Source organism: Geospiza fortis, unplaced genomic scaffold, assembly GCF_000277835.1.
Source record: "Geospiza fortis unplaced genomic scaffold, GeoFor_1.0 scaffold29, whole genome shotgun sequence".
Classification (NCBI taxonomy): domain Eukaryota; kingdom Metazoa; phylum Chordata; class Aves; order Passeriformes; family Thraupidae; genus Geospiza; species Geospiza fortis.
Window position 1 is genome coordinate 2241692 of NW_005054349.1, and position 16085 is coordinate 2257776.

Here is a 16085-nt window from a genome sequence, read left to right on the forward strand (position 1 = left end):
TTCTGCCTTGCTCTGTTCTTGTTTGATCTCTGGAATTCCACATTTTCCTTGCCTCCTGAGGTGGCCCTGTAAAATTTTGCCAGCTTCATCCAAAGCAGGGAAACCCTTCATCTCCATACATTTTCATCCATTCTCTTAATTTGGAGGTTGAATATATTATCTAGCCTAGCAACTGATGTGTCAGCAGTTATTGGCTGTAAGGGAATCTATTCGTGCACAGTTCTGATGCCAAAATAAATAATGTTTTCCTGCTTGAAAGGGTCCTGCAGACATAAAAGCCATAACTGCATCAAAGAATAAGATATTACTGCCTTAGTGTCAGGCCAGCAAGAGCTGCTCTTTAAATATGGACTAAAATAAGATGGAAAAATGCATAAAATGTTGTTTCATTAGTTCCTCATTTGATGGTTATTTCTTTATATCCCATTCATGGTGAGAGGATAATCCCTTTAGCCCAACAACAACTCATTAACCATGTTCTCTCGATTAGAAATAGCTTCTTTTCTAACAAAGCAAACACCATAAACACTCCTGCCTCCAGCTCATAATGATTTTCTATAAGTAAATGTATCAGAGGCATAGTGCAAAGGGGGAGCTTGGTACAAAGAAAAATGGCACAGAAATGGAAGATATTTCTGAGCATAGAAAACTCAATTGCTGTACACATTGTGTGAATATTTTTATTGCTTACCAGAGGCCTTCTACTCAGGTGCTGAAGCAACTGCAAATAAAGTTAAATTTTCTTGACTTTCTGACAGTTTGGAGCTTCCCAGTAAAAGGAAATTTGGAAAGTTCCCACTTGAAAATGGGAGCTGGGAGAATACTTTTAAACATCTTACGTTTCAGAAACCCAAAGAAAACAGTGCAAAGGAGAAAACTGCTTTCGTGGATCTAGTTTATTAATAAGCATTGTAATTAACAAGACAACATGCTGTACAGAAACCTGAAATAGAACTACTGCAAATTGACTGGACTTTAGATGCTGCTGGACTGTAGAATATGGTGCCCAGCTGCATCATTTGTAGAGTGTGGTTAGGGCTGTTTCAATACACAGACATACACTGCTCACTCTCAGATCCTGTAGTATGCCACAGAGCAGGGAGATTTCCCAGAAATACAAACTCAAATATTTACAAGAAATCGTCAATCTCTTTCTTCACTAGGGATAACATAAGTTATACACAATTTTCCTATGTATACCAAATAAAATCTTTGCCTTCAACTTTACTTTGTGTCTGCACAAACCAATTCCTTCCCTTTTATTTACCCAGCTAAATCAGGGTAGTAAACTGCAGTGTGATCATTTAATTGCTTCTCATTGATTAAGGGTCGGTATTCAACCTGCAAAAGGAAAACATGAGAAATCAAATAAAGCCAAGCTTAAATTTTCCAAGTTTAAAACCTCAGCTTGACTCCAACAACCTTGAGCTAATCAAGCATTACCAGTGGAAATATTCAGCTCTGCCTTAGGCTGGACATGCTGGGAGCAGGGCAATAGTGGTGGCTTTGGGCTCCCCATGGAGTGCAGCTTGCTCAGGGTACCACAGAGCCACATTCCCATCCCTGATGGAAATCCCATCAGATCCAGGCCCAGGGATGCCAAGGCTGGGCTCAGCACCACAGCACTGACGCTGTGTGGAGCTGCCATTCATAAACCCCCAGGTACTATTAGCACGGGCTCATTGCCGTGCTAATTAGCTAAATGACCTGCATCCAGCCAGCCCCTACCCCAGAGCAGGTGCTCTGCAGGCTCTGCCTGGCCAGGCACACTGCTCAATTATTCTTTAGAATTAAGTTACACTTCAGAATGCGGCACAGCTCAGGAAAACAAAGCAACGGCATCTCTTACTTCAAACTGTTTGACTCGGTTCTTTCTTTTAATATTTTTTTGTTGTTTGTTTGTTTTTTATTTTAGCATTGACTGCTTTACAATATGGAAATAGTCTTTTTTGCAATAATCAGGAGTGCAACAAGCATGAGTTTGGAGGGGGAATAATCTAGGCTTGACTGTGTGACACATCACTTTGAAGGCAAAGGTTTTCCTTTATTGTTACACAGTATGGAACAACTCTAATCATGTAACTAGCATTGTACTGTATATTGTATATAGAATTGTTTTCTCCACAAATTCACACAAGTAAGATAAAATAAGTTAAATGACTAAAAAAGGAAAAAAAAAACCACAAAAATATACAGTCTATGTACTAGATAAATTATTTATATATATGGCAAGATGTGTAACGAGTCTCTAGTAACATTATTCCTCTGGATACTGACATGCTACTCAGAAAAGTGTATTTTTATATATTAGAGATATAATATATAAAAATGAGGGAACGATTTATCTCCTGATAGAATGTGTATTTACAATTTATTGTTCTGTATCTTGTTGACTTAATTTTAAAATATCAAACACATTTCCATGGATATAATTTTAATATTTATAATGAGACTCATTGTCATAATGCCTTTTGATGATTTTTTATTCTTGTTTGGTTTGGGTGTTTCATTGGGTTTTTGTTTGTTTGTTTTCAAAGGAAGGGGCAGGGCTTCTCTATCTTAGGCAAAAAAACAAAGTAACCCCTAAATATTTAAATTAGGTGAAGTTTGTTGGGTTTTTTCCCCTACCAATGAAAAAAAACCTCACTAATTCTGGGTCCTTCACCTTTTCCTATAAAAATCCTAAAATTGCAGAAATGAATTCTTTGCCAGGAAATTTCAGTTACAATTTTCATCCCTAAAAGAACTGTTGCAGGTGAAAAAACAAAAAAAAAAACGGAGGGTTTTCCAATGGAGCTGCCAATTCTGTAAACATTTGGTATAGCAGCATCTGTACTAAAAACTAAAAACCTCTGCTTACAATAGCAGGAATTACTGCCGGTATTATTCTAAATTTGCACAATTAGTATGTTTGGTAAATCTGTGTAAACTACAGATAAGCTCATTTTTTGCATATCCCTGAAAATAACTGCCGAATTCTCTCCTCCTGACATCTCCAAAGCAAACAAAGGGCTTTGTATACTTAGGTATGAATTAATTTGTCAATTTTTTAATTGTCCCGGCATTGGAAATGAGATGTGTCAGTACCCGAAGGATTGTGATTTTTTTCCAGGATTGACATGCAACTGGAAGCCAGTGTGCCATATCTTTTCTAAACATTATTGAAAACTACTTAAAAAAAAAAAAAAAAGAAAGCAAAAGAAGTACACCATTAGATAATCTGATGTTCATTAATTAAACCCTATCAGTAGGTTAAAAGTGAAGCTTTTTTTTTTTATATTTTGCACATAAAATCTAAATGTGGTTTGAATAGATTTACAGTGGGGACAGCGATATATAAAGCTACTTATACCTGCTGGGCACATAAGAGAAGCTCTTTTAGCATTCATTGGAAACCCTCAACAACTTGAACTTCTGTAAATTTTACAAGCAGCTAATATTACAGCATTTTTACACACAGTTTTGTTTATAAATTACAGATTTAAGTTACATTATGAAGCCTACATAGAGCTCTACCCATAGGAAATATTCACACACTGTTTTTCCCCTCCATACAGCTTCGATTGTCTCACTTAATGTAGCAATAAAACAAAAAAGTTATGCATTTTCTTAAAGGAAAAATTTCTTGGTATGTACACACTGCAAATGATGAAATGGCTAAAGACCAACAAAGTACTAGAAGGAAATACTAGAGAAAATATGGGTTTTTTTCATCTAAGAAAGGAAACTCCTTTTCATCCACTGTGGAATTTACCAAGAGAATATATTCTCCAGAACACTGAATACTGAAAAAAATCCTTCCTCTTAAAAGAGAATCACCTTGAGAGTTTTTCAAATAATATGATTAGGGTTTGCTTCTATTAATCTAACTTCCATTACCTAGTTCCTTCTTTCTTTGCTGAGCACTATCAGTCATCCTCTAACAACTAATCCACAATGACAAGTACTTCTTAATCTAACAGGTTTGTGATGAAGTAACTAATATGATAGTTAAACTTTTACTGGATACTTACAATAGGTGAATAGAGCTGTAAAAAAAGCCGTACACATCACTACTAAATATTCTTTAAAACACCGGTAGCTTGCTGCCACAACATCACATCAGCCAAAAAAACTACCCCACTTCCTACTGTTTTCAGCAGTGCCCATGTAATTTTCAACTAACAGGAACAGTAGCCAAGCAAGCTCTGCAAGACAAAAAAAACAGACCAAAAAAAAAAAAGAGAAATAGACTTATGGCTTAAAAAACATAATAAGTATAATATTGTTCCTTGAATTATTATAGAAAGTAAAATCTTGGAAATTAAAAAAAGTTGTTTGTTATTTGTTTCCATTTTTGATCTTGGATATCCTTTCATTGTCAGGTTGTTTATTTCACACAGAAAAGCCTAGTTGAGAGCTTTCTATTTCATCTATTGCATTCTTTCAGAGAATAAATACCTGTACATTGAGCCAATAAAAATTAAAATAAAAATCAGTTGTCACGTACATTCTCCTTCTTAATTATATAAAAGATAAATTTTGGTGGGAAGATATACCATCCTTCTGAGGAATTAGATTTTAGGATCTTATTAATTCTATTAGGTCAAGCAATCAAATGAGAAATTGCTCACTTGATCTCTAAAGCTAAGCAAATGGAAGATGAAATCTATGAATATGCTATAAATTATAACAACAAATAAAAATTTGAGTAAGCTATTTTTAGACTGCAATATTCCCCAAACCGTACTAAGGAATTGCCTTCAAAGGGAGAAAGAACTGCTGGCAGATATTTGCACTACATGGCCCATGTAAGAAAACGAACAGGATTTTGTTCTTCTTCTGATTGTTTCTGGTTTGTGGGTTCTCTTCCCCATTTTCTGGATTTTACCAAGAACTACAGTAAACACCTTTCAACCAGGTCCTAAGGATTTAGATTTTCTCTTTCAGCTTTAGGATTCTATATACACAAATATTCACAAGCCTAACGAGTTTGTACGCGCCCGAGGAGCGGCGCTAGGCCGTGACCATCCACAGTCACACTTAAAGCCTGAAATTGGGGATTTGTCACATCTGCATTCACAGCTGGTGCTCGTGTATAAACGTGCTGCTGCTGCCAGCCCCTGGCGCCGGGTGGGACGCGGCGAAGTTTGCCAGGGGGATGACCTTGACAGGATCCTCGGTGGCGCAATGTCTTTCGCAGGTGTTGTAGAACTGGGGCCTGGGCCCTGCCTGGCCTTTGTCACTGTCGTCCTTTGGCAGGGGCCTCCCGAGAGTGTGACGTCCCTCGGGCCTGGCCCCCCGGCCCCAGCCTTGCTGGAAGCCAAACGATGGCAAGGAGGGGTTGGGCTGCTGGAACTGCGTCAGCGCCGGCGGCATCCAGCAGTTGTCGGAGTGGCCGAGGATGAGGCACTCCTGCGTGCAGTTCTCAGAGGCTTCGGCCAGAGCTTTCTGCAGGTTCACTTCGATAGCTGCGAGGGTGGAGAAACACAAGACACCATCAGGGGTGTGAGGACAGACACACAGAAGGAATCAAGGTCAGCAAAGCAATCCCCGTCCTACAGTGCTGGCCACAGTTGAGGAAAAGGCCTCCTCAACAAAGCAATTCCCATCCTACAATGATGGCCCCATTTTTGGAGGAGAAGACCTCTTCAACAAAGCAATCCCCATCCTACAATGATGACTTCAGTTTGGGAGGAAAAAGGCATCCTCAACAAAGCAATCCCCACCCTACAACAATGGGGATTCCATCCCATCCTCCCATTTTGAGAGGAAAAGGCCTCCTCAACAAAGCAATCCCTGTCCTACAATGATGGCCACAGTTGGGGAAGAAAAGGCCTCCTCAACAAAGCAATTCCCATCCTACAATGATAGCCCCATTTTTGGAGGAGAAGGCCTCCTCAACAAAGCAATCCCTGTCCCAAAGTGATGGCCATGGTTTGGGAGGAAAAGGTGCAGAGCTTCCGTGAAGGTTCAGATGTTGGGGCCCACAGTTTTGTCGCAGTTCACACCATCATTAAAGCTTTATAATAAGCCTTTATACACTTGATTTTCTAGATCATACACCTGCTCAGGTTCAAAAACACTTTTAAGACCATTGAGTTAAACCATTAACCCAGCACTACCCCGTTCAACACTGAAAAAAACCCAAGTGCCACAGCCACACGATTTTTGAATGCTCCCAGGATCCCCCAGCTCCCTAAACAGCCTCTTCCAATGCTTGCTGACCCCTTCAATGAAGAAATTTTCTCTTAATGTCCAAACTAAACCTCCCCTGGCACAACTTGACTATGTCCTCTGCACCAGCCATTTATCTAAAATAATATTTTCACTCCTTACTATTGTCATTTCTGTAATAAAGCTAAAAACTTTATAAAAAAATAATGTCATTACTTTAGATATTTGCATAGAACTACTTGAAAGAAAAGGAACTTTTTTTTTTTAATTTTCTCTTAAAATTGGATTTTTTTATTGTTTTCCTTTGCTTAAGGCAAGAAACTCTAAATTGGGCACTAGCCAAAGATGGTCCAAAGATGGCCTCAAAGATGCACTCAAGAGTTATAAGAATGAAAGAGTGTAACAGCTATTTTAAAGAGAAGTGATTTCTCCATGCATTCGATACTGGACACCTTGAAAAATCAAAGAGTACCAGCAAAAGAAGATGTAACCTCTATATTTTGTGAGCAATCAAAGCAGATGTCTTCAGTAGATGCAAGGTTTGTGCCCTTGAAAAAGGATTATAGAAATTTTAATTTGTTCAAAGGCAAAGTAAACTACTAAATCTGAAAGATGTTCATATGTAATGCATAACTATTCTTGATCTGCTTCATTTAAATTGTGGCTTTAGCATGGTAGGTAAATTAAAAATTCATGGAATTAAATTTCTACACATGATTCCTCAAAATAGTTTTAGTATTGCAAGCGTTAATTTTATATTCTCTTCCTGTGTACATGGTTAAATACATCAGAAGAATATCTGATTGGGTCTTTCCTTGTGTTTTCTTCATAAAACTTCCCAATGAATGATACATACATATTTTTAATATCTGTCTTAATGAAAATAGCATTTAAAATCAGATTCTGGCTCATAAGCACTGGAGAAGGAATGCCACAAAAATTACTTATAGCAATGAGAATGCTGAGTAGGAGCCTCCCACCCTCTGAGCTTTATGTTTAAACAGATGCTGCATTTCTGTTTTAACAAATATTTTGCATGTTGAAGTCTGTGTAAAGCTGCAGAGCACAAACACTTATTTCCATGTTACATCTCAATACAAAGGAATTAAGTTTTTTCCTTCAGGCATTGAAATGTATAATGCTGCTGTCCAAACCAGGATACATTTTTTAAAAATCTACCATTTTTTAAGAAGACAGCTGGCTGCTTGTTATACCATGAATGCTCTACTCTTGATTATTTCTCCTTCAGGATGCTGTACGTGTCAGCTAGAGGAGTGATTGTTTATAAATGTTATTTTGGTGTATTGCTGGCATTTCAACATGTCCTCAGTCATTTTGCCTAAGTATTTTTCAGTTTAATCCTGACAAAGCTTTGGCACCTTGCTGCTGCAATACTAATCCACTTTTGATGGGCACTAGGAGACATAAATATGGAAATAATTCAGTGAAGTCTATAGTTACTGCAAAAAAGAAAAGTTTCTAGTGGTAGATTAGTCTAATCTTTCTGTGTCCTACTATCTGCTATTAGAGACATAAATTTAAGTATATACAAGTCCTTTAAGCTCTTTAATTATCCAGGTTTGCTTCTATTCTGATGAAGGCAATCCACTGAAATCAGGTACAACCTTGACAGTGTGTGGAGTTATCCCCATTTTGTAGAGAAACTGATCTTTTCTTTGCATTAATTAACAAACCCTTAAAATGCTATTAATTCAGTTAAAATGTGAAACACACAATTATTTATTTGGAAATAATACTTATTTCTTTTGAGCTCTTCCCAGCAAGTGGTTACAACACTTTTACTGTACTGTTTTTCTCAAGCTACAGTAAGAGAGTACACAAAGCTGAAACAGCAAAAGGGAGCATTTGACAATAAAAATCTAACATTTAACATTGGCCAAGGCAACTGTGGAAGAAAAAAGGTCAAGAATAAAACAGTCTCCACACCATTTCAGAGATCAGGACAGTAATTTTCTGCTACATGTTTTCAGATTATCTGGAGACTTGGAACATATTGCCATGTTAAGAATAAGAGTATTCGTAGAATCTTGTTTATTCTGTTAATAGAGAGATGTTTTAATCTGAGTTTTAGTTTTATTAAAAAAATAATAAAAGAAGAAAACAAAATAAAACAAAACAAACAAACAAACAAACAAAACCAAAAGAAAAAAAAAAAAAACAAAACCAAAAACACAAGAAAGAAAACCCCAAAGATTTATAATTATCCCGGACACAATCCTAAGATATGAATTCAAATTATTTTGTTTTAAAGTTAAGGTTTTCTAAAACAAAAGTCATTTGTATGCAGGATTGTTTAGAAGAAACATCTTTTGTAGAAGTCATAATCTTTCTTTTAATCTCATTTCAATATTGTTGTCAGAGTAAGCTTTCATCAGTGCTTATGGTTAATATCATGTAAAATATAGAGTTTCCCTTAACTTTGAAAAAAACCTTTTTCTAAGTCAAACAAACAAACAACTTCCCACACCCACAAAGCAACGACTCTCAGAAAATAACTCAAACTAGAGCAAACCGTAGGAAAATGAATATTCATGGAGCATTATCTAATATTTGCCTGCTCTTCCAGGCCATGAAACAGATTTCCTTTTTGTCAAACCCATTCTCTGTTTTCCTTACATATCATTCCAGCCACACCTGTGGGACATGTGCAGCTCAGTGTTCAAGTGGTCATTTATCAGGGGCTCTGCAAATTGACCACGGCACCTTCTGGCTGCTGCTCTTTAAGCTTCCTTCCATTTTGTTTCTTTGCAAGTCATTCTAAATGTGGGTGACAACCTAATGTTCTGAAAGTTTCCCTCTCATTCCAAAGCAGTAGTGCAGGCGATTATTCTGCATAGTCTGATAAGTAATCAGGGGAAGGAAACACCTCTGACACCTGCCTCTACCCATCAAGGAAGAGAAAGTTCCAGCTGCCTCTGAATATTTTCAGAAGAAATGATGGTTCTTGCAAGTGAAATTCAGTGTCTGGTACCATCTTCTCACACAAGACATGACAGGTTTATAAATGGAAATAGGAGTTTGCATATTCCCCACATATTATGAATAAAGAGTATATTCCATTGAACTCTTAGCAGTGTGACTAATTTCTTACTTCACTCAGTTATAAATCCTCAATTTTAGATATTCTTTTTCCATACTACATGGAGACTCTTCAAACATGGCATACAAATAATGCAAAAGAGAATTTTTAATTCATATAATAGGTCACACTCATGCACATGTGAGTTTACCACTTTGATTTGAACTCCAGGTTTTTTTAGGAATGCATTTTTTTTTAATTGTCTGAAGAACTAAGAACATTTTTAAAGAAAGTGTCTGTCAGCTCTTAAGAAATGTTTAGATCAGAACTGACAAATATAACTAAAAGCACAACAGTTAAAAGACTTTCTTCATCGCTCCATAGTCTCATAATTTACAGTTCAAAACAATTTTCAAGAATATTTACCTTCACTCAAGAAAATGTGGAATTTTAGCCTTGCCAGATAGCTATCCTTCAATCAAAACAGTTACAAAAAATACCTAAAAAAAGGTATGTTTGTTTGTTTTGACCAGAACTCCTATAGATATAAAGTCTGAGCGGGACGTTAGAGGTACTAAATAAAAATGTTAATTCTCCTCTTTGCTTTTTGGAGATGAAAACTGAAGATCTCAACAGAGCTACTCTCCTTCTCAGTCTACAAATGTAGCACAATTTTTTGGCAGTTTCAGCTTAATATCACGTTCCAGTTTTAAGACTGTTTCTCGTGGAAAATTCTCAAAGCAAGACAGGCTGTTGGTACGAGTCTGTTACCAGCAGTCTCAGAATGTTGAAAAGTTACAATTATGGAATCATTTTGGTTGGAAAATACCTGTAAAATAATTGAAGCACATACTTGGTGTATAGACAACACACTTTCTTTTCAACCCTTTCCCTCCAGCCTTAAAAGAGACACGTACTACTAAAAGAACATCAAGAGAGCTTTCCTCACTCTGCCATGAAAGTCATCACTTGACCACAGAACCACAGAGATTAGGCTGGAAAGGACTTTTGGTCTAACCCTCTGCTTGTATCTGGATATGTTGTTTGAAAAAGAAGAGAGCAGCTCTTCCAAAATGACTAAACTTTCAGAATTGTACATATCCCTTAAAAGAAAAAATCCAAATGTGTTGAAAGAAAGATGTGCTTCCCTGAGGGTTGGACAATCTAGAGCATGAGCTCCTGGAGAAGCCTTAAAAGATCTCCACCTTTACCCACATGTGTAGCAAAGATCAAAAGACATTTGTAAATGCATTCATTGGCAAAGTACTCAGATCCATTGGAAGTTCAGTACTCAGATCCATTAGAAGTTCAGGAACCACCAGACTACACTATACCAATGCAGGTTTAGGGGCATTGAAACTGTGCCAAGAAAATTTCCAAACTAATTAAAAAAAAAAAAGAGAAAACCTTTAAACCACAGAATACAGAGTGCTTGAATCTTAAAGCCATGTAGATGAAGTCTTAATGAAAAGCCAGTTTTGAATTTGACACATTTTGGATGCAAACCATCCAGTGTTACATTTAGAACACTCTTGTTTCATAATAAAGCAAGCAACAATTAGCAAGCAATTAAGCAAATTGCCCATAATTATGCCATTGCTGAGCTATTTTTCATATTTTCACAACACAGCACATATATGAATACATGGCTTGCAGTGCCAACACTGTTCTGTCAGCATCCAGAAGTGCCTCTCGTTTACTGAAGCGTTTCGTTTGAAGCAGCTCCCAGTGCAGCTCCAGCACTCTCTGCTCAGCAGGAACCCCCAGAGTGATGGAGATGACAACCCCAACTCCTCCTCTCAGCCAGAAGTTCCTAAGGAATGGGTCAGGCTCTCCCACCACATTGTGCCCATGTGTATTTACTAAATGTGGTACTAAATCTAAGCAGGAACTCAAGCGGAATGTGGGGAAATTATCGTCCGGAATTACCCTGGTGGCCAAAAGTGGCCACTGGAGTAACATCATTTAGAGGTTTCCACCATATGAGGAGAACAGAAATGTCATTAACAATAAAAAAGGGAGGGGGGAATAGTAGTTAGTGTAAACTGGGTTACTTTAATAAGGTCAGGAGGAAGAAGCTTGAATACAGAAACCCTAAATGAGTGCTGCTCTAATATACTCTAGCTTTTTGGTTTAATAATAAAATGCCTTTGGGAGGAGTTCCCTATGAATATTTTATTTCCTGTATACGTCTCAATAAATTAAAAACCTAAAAGAGTTACTTAAATTCTACCCTTGGAACCTTTTTACTCAAAGAACAAGTAGGACACACCACTCTGATTTTCAGCTGCATGTACAGAACTTGCTTTGCTTGTGAGAAATCAGAGGAAGATTGATCCTCCAGATGTTCTGACTGAGGAACCAATGGACATAAGGGAAATCACATCTTTCCTAGACTTGCCAGATTGTGCTGGGTAGCTTGCAAGAATCACCTCTGCTTCCATTCCAGTGAACAGTTTATGTCCTAAAACCCATGGTTTTAATTTGAATTTAATCATAAAAATTACTTCTCATGAAATCCAAATGATGGGATAAGGTACGAGGATTTTGCTCCTGAATTCAACAAGTCAAGCAAACATTATTAAAGATGGCCAAAGAAAGTAAGTGAGGGAGAGAGGAAAGGGAGGAAGTGTCAGGACAAGAGAGTCAGCCTCTGGTAATTCCTGTCTCATTAACTACTCTTGTGAAGTGAATCTTTCCCTCACAAACAATAGCCCACAAATAAAGCACATTAATCTTCCATTTTGTTACCTCATTGCTATTCTGACTATAACCTCAATCTTGTACTAATCATACCCAAGATATGGTCTAAAGGCAATGCTCCTGTAAAAAGTTCAGCTTCAATAATTACTGTTTTCCACAGAAAGAGATTTCACAAAAAAAAAAAAAAAAAAAAAAAAGAAAAGAAAGCAAAAAACAAACAAAAAAAAAAAAGACTACAACAAAGCCAAGCCCCCAAACCTCCTGCAAACTCTTTTTTGCAGCCTAATGAACACGGGTGTGACGGAGTAGATGGCGGTGACCCTTATTGCTCCAACAGTCCAATTGAATTCATCTTTTATGCCCATGTTTTGCTGATATTTATGGAAAAAAATATGGTCATTTAAAAGGCTGCATGTTTCTTGGCCTATAAAGTGTATATTGAGTTTTCAATGAGAATTTTAACTATAACTAGTAAAGTAAAATGACCATCTAAAATGGATAACCTAAAATCTAATATATTGATTACAATACTGGCTAATACAATGTGCTTTATTTAATATTTAATTAACTGCTTCCCATTTGTACTGAACCTTCTTAATTATTAATACATGGTTCATTATTTAACATGGAATATAAATTCAAATTCAAATCAATTAAACAAGGTGAAACTACATAGTGAGAAATGGTTTATACTCCAGCAATAACCTTCGACCTGGAAACATAGTAAAGAGTGAAATTAGCATTTTTTCCCCCATACCTGCAAAGATTATGCATTTTAAGTGATACATATTAAGCTCTGCTACTGGTGTAAAATTCCTGTAATAAACACAACATCCTACAATAAAGTGCTGAATAAAAAAGGGCTTCAGCTGTCACTTTTCAGAGAATTTACACAGAATATAACACTATACATAATTTTTCAGATTTAAGTTTCAAATAAAATTATGTGTGCCCATGAAGGAAAGGCAGCTTACTGATTTTACTGAAAGTCACTAAATATCCCAAAAGAGTAAGGATTCATAAAGAGAACTAAGAATCACTATGCAATCTACATAAACTCAGGTGTGGAAACAGAAGAAAATACATTTCCTAAGTTTAGGCTGCATAATCAAAAAATCAGATGCATCAATCAAAAATTCTGATACATCAGAACAAAGATCTGGGCTTGGAGATGGGATGGGTGCCAGAAAGAGACACAGGGCAGAGAATTTCTGGGTAGGACAGGGTCAGTAGCACTAACCCTTGACAAAGGACCCACATGAACATATCAATATTCCTGTATCCCAATTAATCCCAGATTCCTGTGTGCCAAGGAGCAGACTGGGGGCTCAGCAGAGCTCAGGGGCTGGGGAAGGAGGATGGGGATCAGCAGAAATTCCTGCTCAGTTCTGTTCACACACAGCAGCTCCTTCAAGGGAGAAACCCCTCAAAAGTCTGTGTTCACACCCTCTGTGCACTTCAGCCTCTTGGTGTATCTCCATTCCAGGTGGGGCTCTGCCTTCCTTTTTATTGACTTCCCAGTGAAAAATGAACAAAAGTTTGATGGAAAGTAGAATGCTAAAAAAAATCTTTTAAATGAAGTAATTGAACAACTGTGGGCAATTGGTCACAGTTCAGACACTTAAATGAAACATTAATTTTCAAAAGGGAGTCATAAAATGCCCAAATGCTCCATGAGCTAGTAAACAGATATCTCCTGTGGTAACTTAAAAGATAGCCAGTAAAAGTTGTTCTGAATTGTGTTTTCATCATCAGATATACACAAACAGAAATTTAAAGTCAAAGATCACTAGAGCAGCAACCAAAACAAACCTACAACAGTCTAAAAATATTCTGTACCTTTTGTGGTGACCAATTGCATTTCAAGGGGAAAAAAACAAACAAACTATATTTCTTTATTAGAACATTAGTAAAACATTTTTTTACTATGAATACCCTATTTATTTTCAAATACTTCTAAACATTTTTATAATGATTACCTATGCTGATATCTATGTAACACACTATGCTTTTTTGAGTGCTGATAGCTTCTACATTTTATTGGACCATCAACAGTATTAATTCATTCCAGTTGAATGTATAAATAAAGCTTGCTGAGGGTTTTTTGACAAAACAATTTTCCCATCAGAAATGCAGTTTCAAAATTCAAATGCTTTGTGACAGTGCTGATTCACATTACATTTGGGGTTATAAAGTGTGGTACCAGGTAGTGCCCATTTTCTCTATTTAATTCATTTTCACTTATCTCTTTAAAATATGAGGGGCCTTCATATTATGAAGAAATGGCATTATTGAATGGAAATGTTCTCATTTCTCTAAAGCTGTCCCTCAGATTTTACACTTCACAATAAATATCAATCCAGGTTGTGGTTCTGGGAAAACAGCACTGCTTATATTCCATGGCATCAGCAGCATGGCCTAACAATAATCACAGCTATTCCCTGCCACAGACATCTTTTATCCTTTCCTTAGGATTTTTCCTCCTGAGAAGCTGAGAGGCCTCAAGAACAAACTGTAAACAATGGTTATCTGCGGCTGTGGAATGCAACAGGTGCATCTGTGATTGGTCTCATGTGGTTGTTTCCAATTAATGCCCAATCACAGCCCAGCTGGCTCGGACTCTCTGTCTGAGACACAAGCCTTTGTTATCATTCCTTCTTTTTCTATTCTTAGCTAGCCTTCTGATGAAATCCTTTCTTCTATTCTTTAATATAGTTTTAATATAATATATATCATAAAATAATAAATCAGCCTTCTGAAACATGGAGTCAGATCCTTGTCTCTTCCCTCATCCTGGGACCCCTGTGAACGCCGTCACAATTCCCCTTTTCTGAATTCCCTGCAATGCCCTTGCCACCAATGCAGGAGAATAAACCTTATGCTCTGCCTCAAAACTTAAAAATCCCTAATTATGAGTGATGAGGATAAATATTTCAGGGTAAGAGGCCACGGTTTTTAATTCCCCTAAAGCAGCACGCTGGCTCTGCTGTGTTTTTTAGATCCCTTCATGACAACCAACAACCTTGAGGAAGGACAGACAGGCTGGAGGAGTAAAACTGCACCGTTCCACCTCCCCAAGAGGACACTCTCCTCCATATGGCTGCAGCTCAGGAGGGTTTTCCTCTTGGAGAGCCCTCTCAAGCACAGCCTCCTTGATGGCTGCACAGCAGCTTCCATCCAATTTTTCACAGCGGTTTTCTGTCAAGACCACTTTGTCAATCTGCCACCGACTACCCTCAGTGGACCCACGGAGCTGCTCATCCCTTTGACAAAGGCTCCAAAAAGTGTGAGCACGTGGAGAGGGCCATGTTTGATTAACAACCTTGTGATTGCCATGAAAATGAAATTTGAAAGGTAATAATTACATTTGTAATTACTCAGGTCTAAATCTCTTATGTTTCCTACTCCCTGTATTTCTGGGCAGCTGGAGCAATGACTCATTAATAATAATAAAGTCCTTTAACCCTGCAGGCACATTGCAAGGAGAAAGATGTCGTTTGTCACCAACACAAATAGAACAATCACTGAAGGATACAGCAAGACCACTATTTCATATTTATTGCAAATGATAAAAGGGACATTTTGCACTCATTCTCACCATGACATCCCAATCTGCTTTTTAATTATCAGCAAACATAAGGGGACAGCATACAACATATGAGGGCCTACTAATAATGCATTGTCCTGCGGTGACATTTCCATAATCACTTTAAATCTACCCTATACATATGTACTAGTTAAAGCTCTCAGCTCTTGAAATCATACCCCCTAGTAAGGAATGAATTATCCTCTGCAGACTGAGCACACAGAAACAGCCCTTCTGCAGAGTTTGAGGGTCTGAGAGCTGACATGTGCCTTGCTATTACTTTAAGTGATAAGGTTTGGCATTCTGTTGCACTTATGGTCGAGCACAGTGTGACTTAAAAATAAATGCAATTGTATTTTTAGGCCGGGAACTTTGCAGTTGTAAATCTCACTGGCAATAGTTTACACAAGGACTTCTGCAAGTCACTTAATTCTCAAGTGCTTTTCAGTGTTGTTCTGTTCTTTGCTTGCTCAAGAACTCTGCAAGAAGAATTCTGTCTTAGGCGACACAAATGCCCTTTTTCATAGGGAACTCAAGCTACTCAGAATTTACTATATTTTTAAAAAGTATTACTAATAATACTCCCTGTCTATGAAATAA

At 37.4% G+C, this 16085-nt stretch overlaps 1 protein-coding gene across 2 annotated transcripts in view; it reads right to left on the reverse strand.

Annotated features, from left to right (window-relative positions):
• Positions 1-878: 878 nt before the first annotated feature.
• The window catches only part of PCDH11X (protocadherin 11 X-linked), a 424395-nt gene continuing 409188 nt past the window's right edge, over positions 879-16085 (reverse strand). For both annotated transcript variants that reach the window (XM_031058828.1, XM_014307944.2), the window contains one exon: positions 879-5450. In XM_031058828.1, the coding sequence (XP_030914688.1) occupies positions 5059-5450 (392 nt within the window). In that variant the 3' untranslated portion in view covers positions 879-5058. The remainder of the gene's footprint in view (positions 5451-16085) is intronic.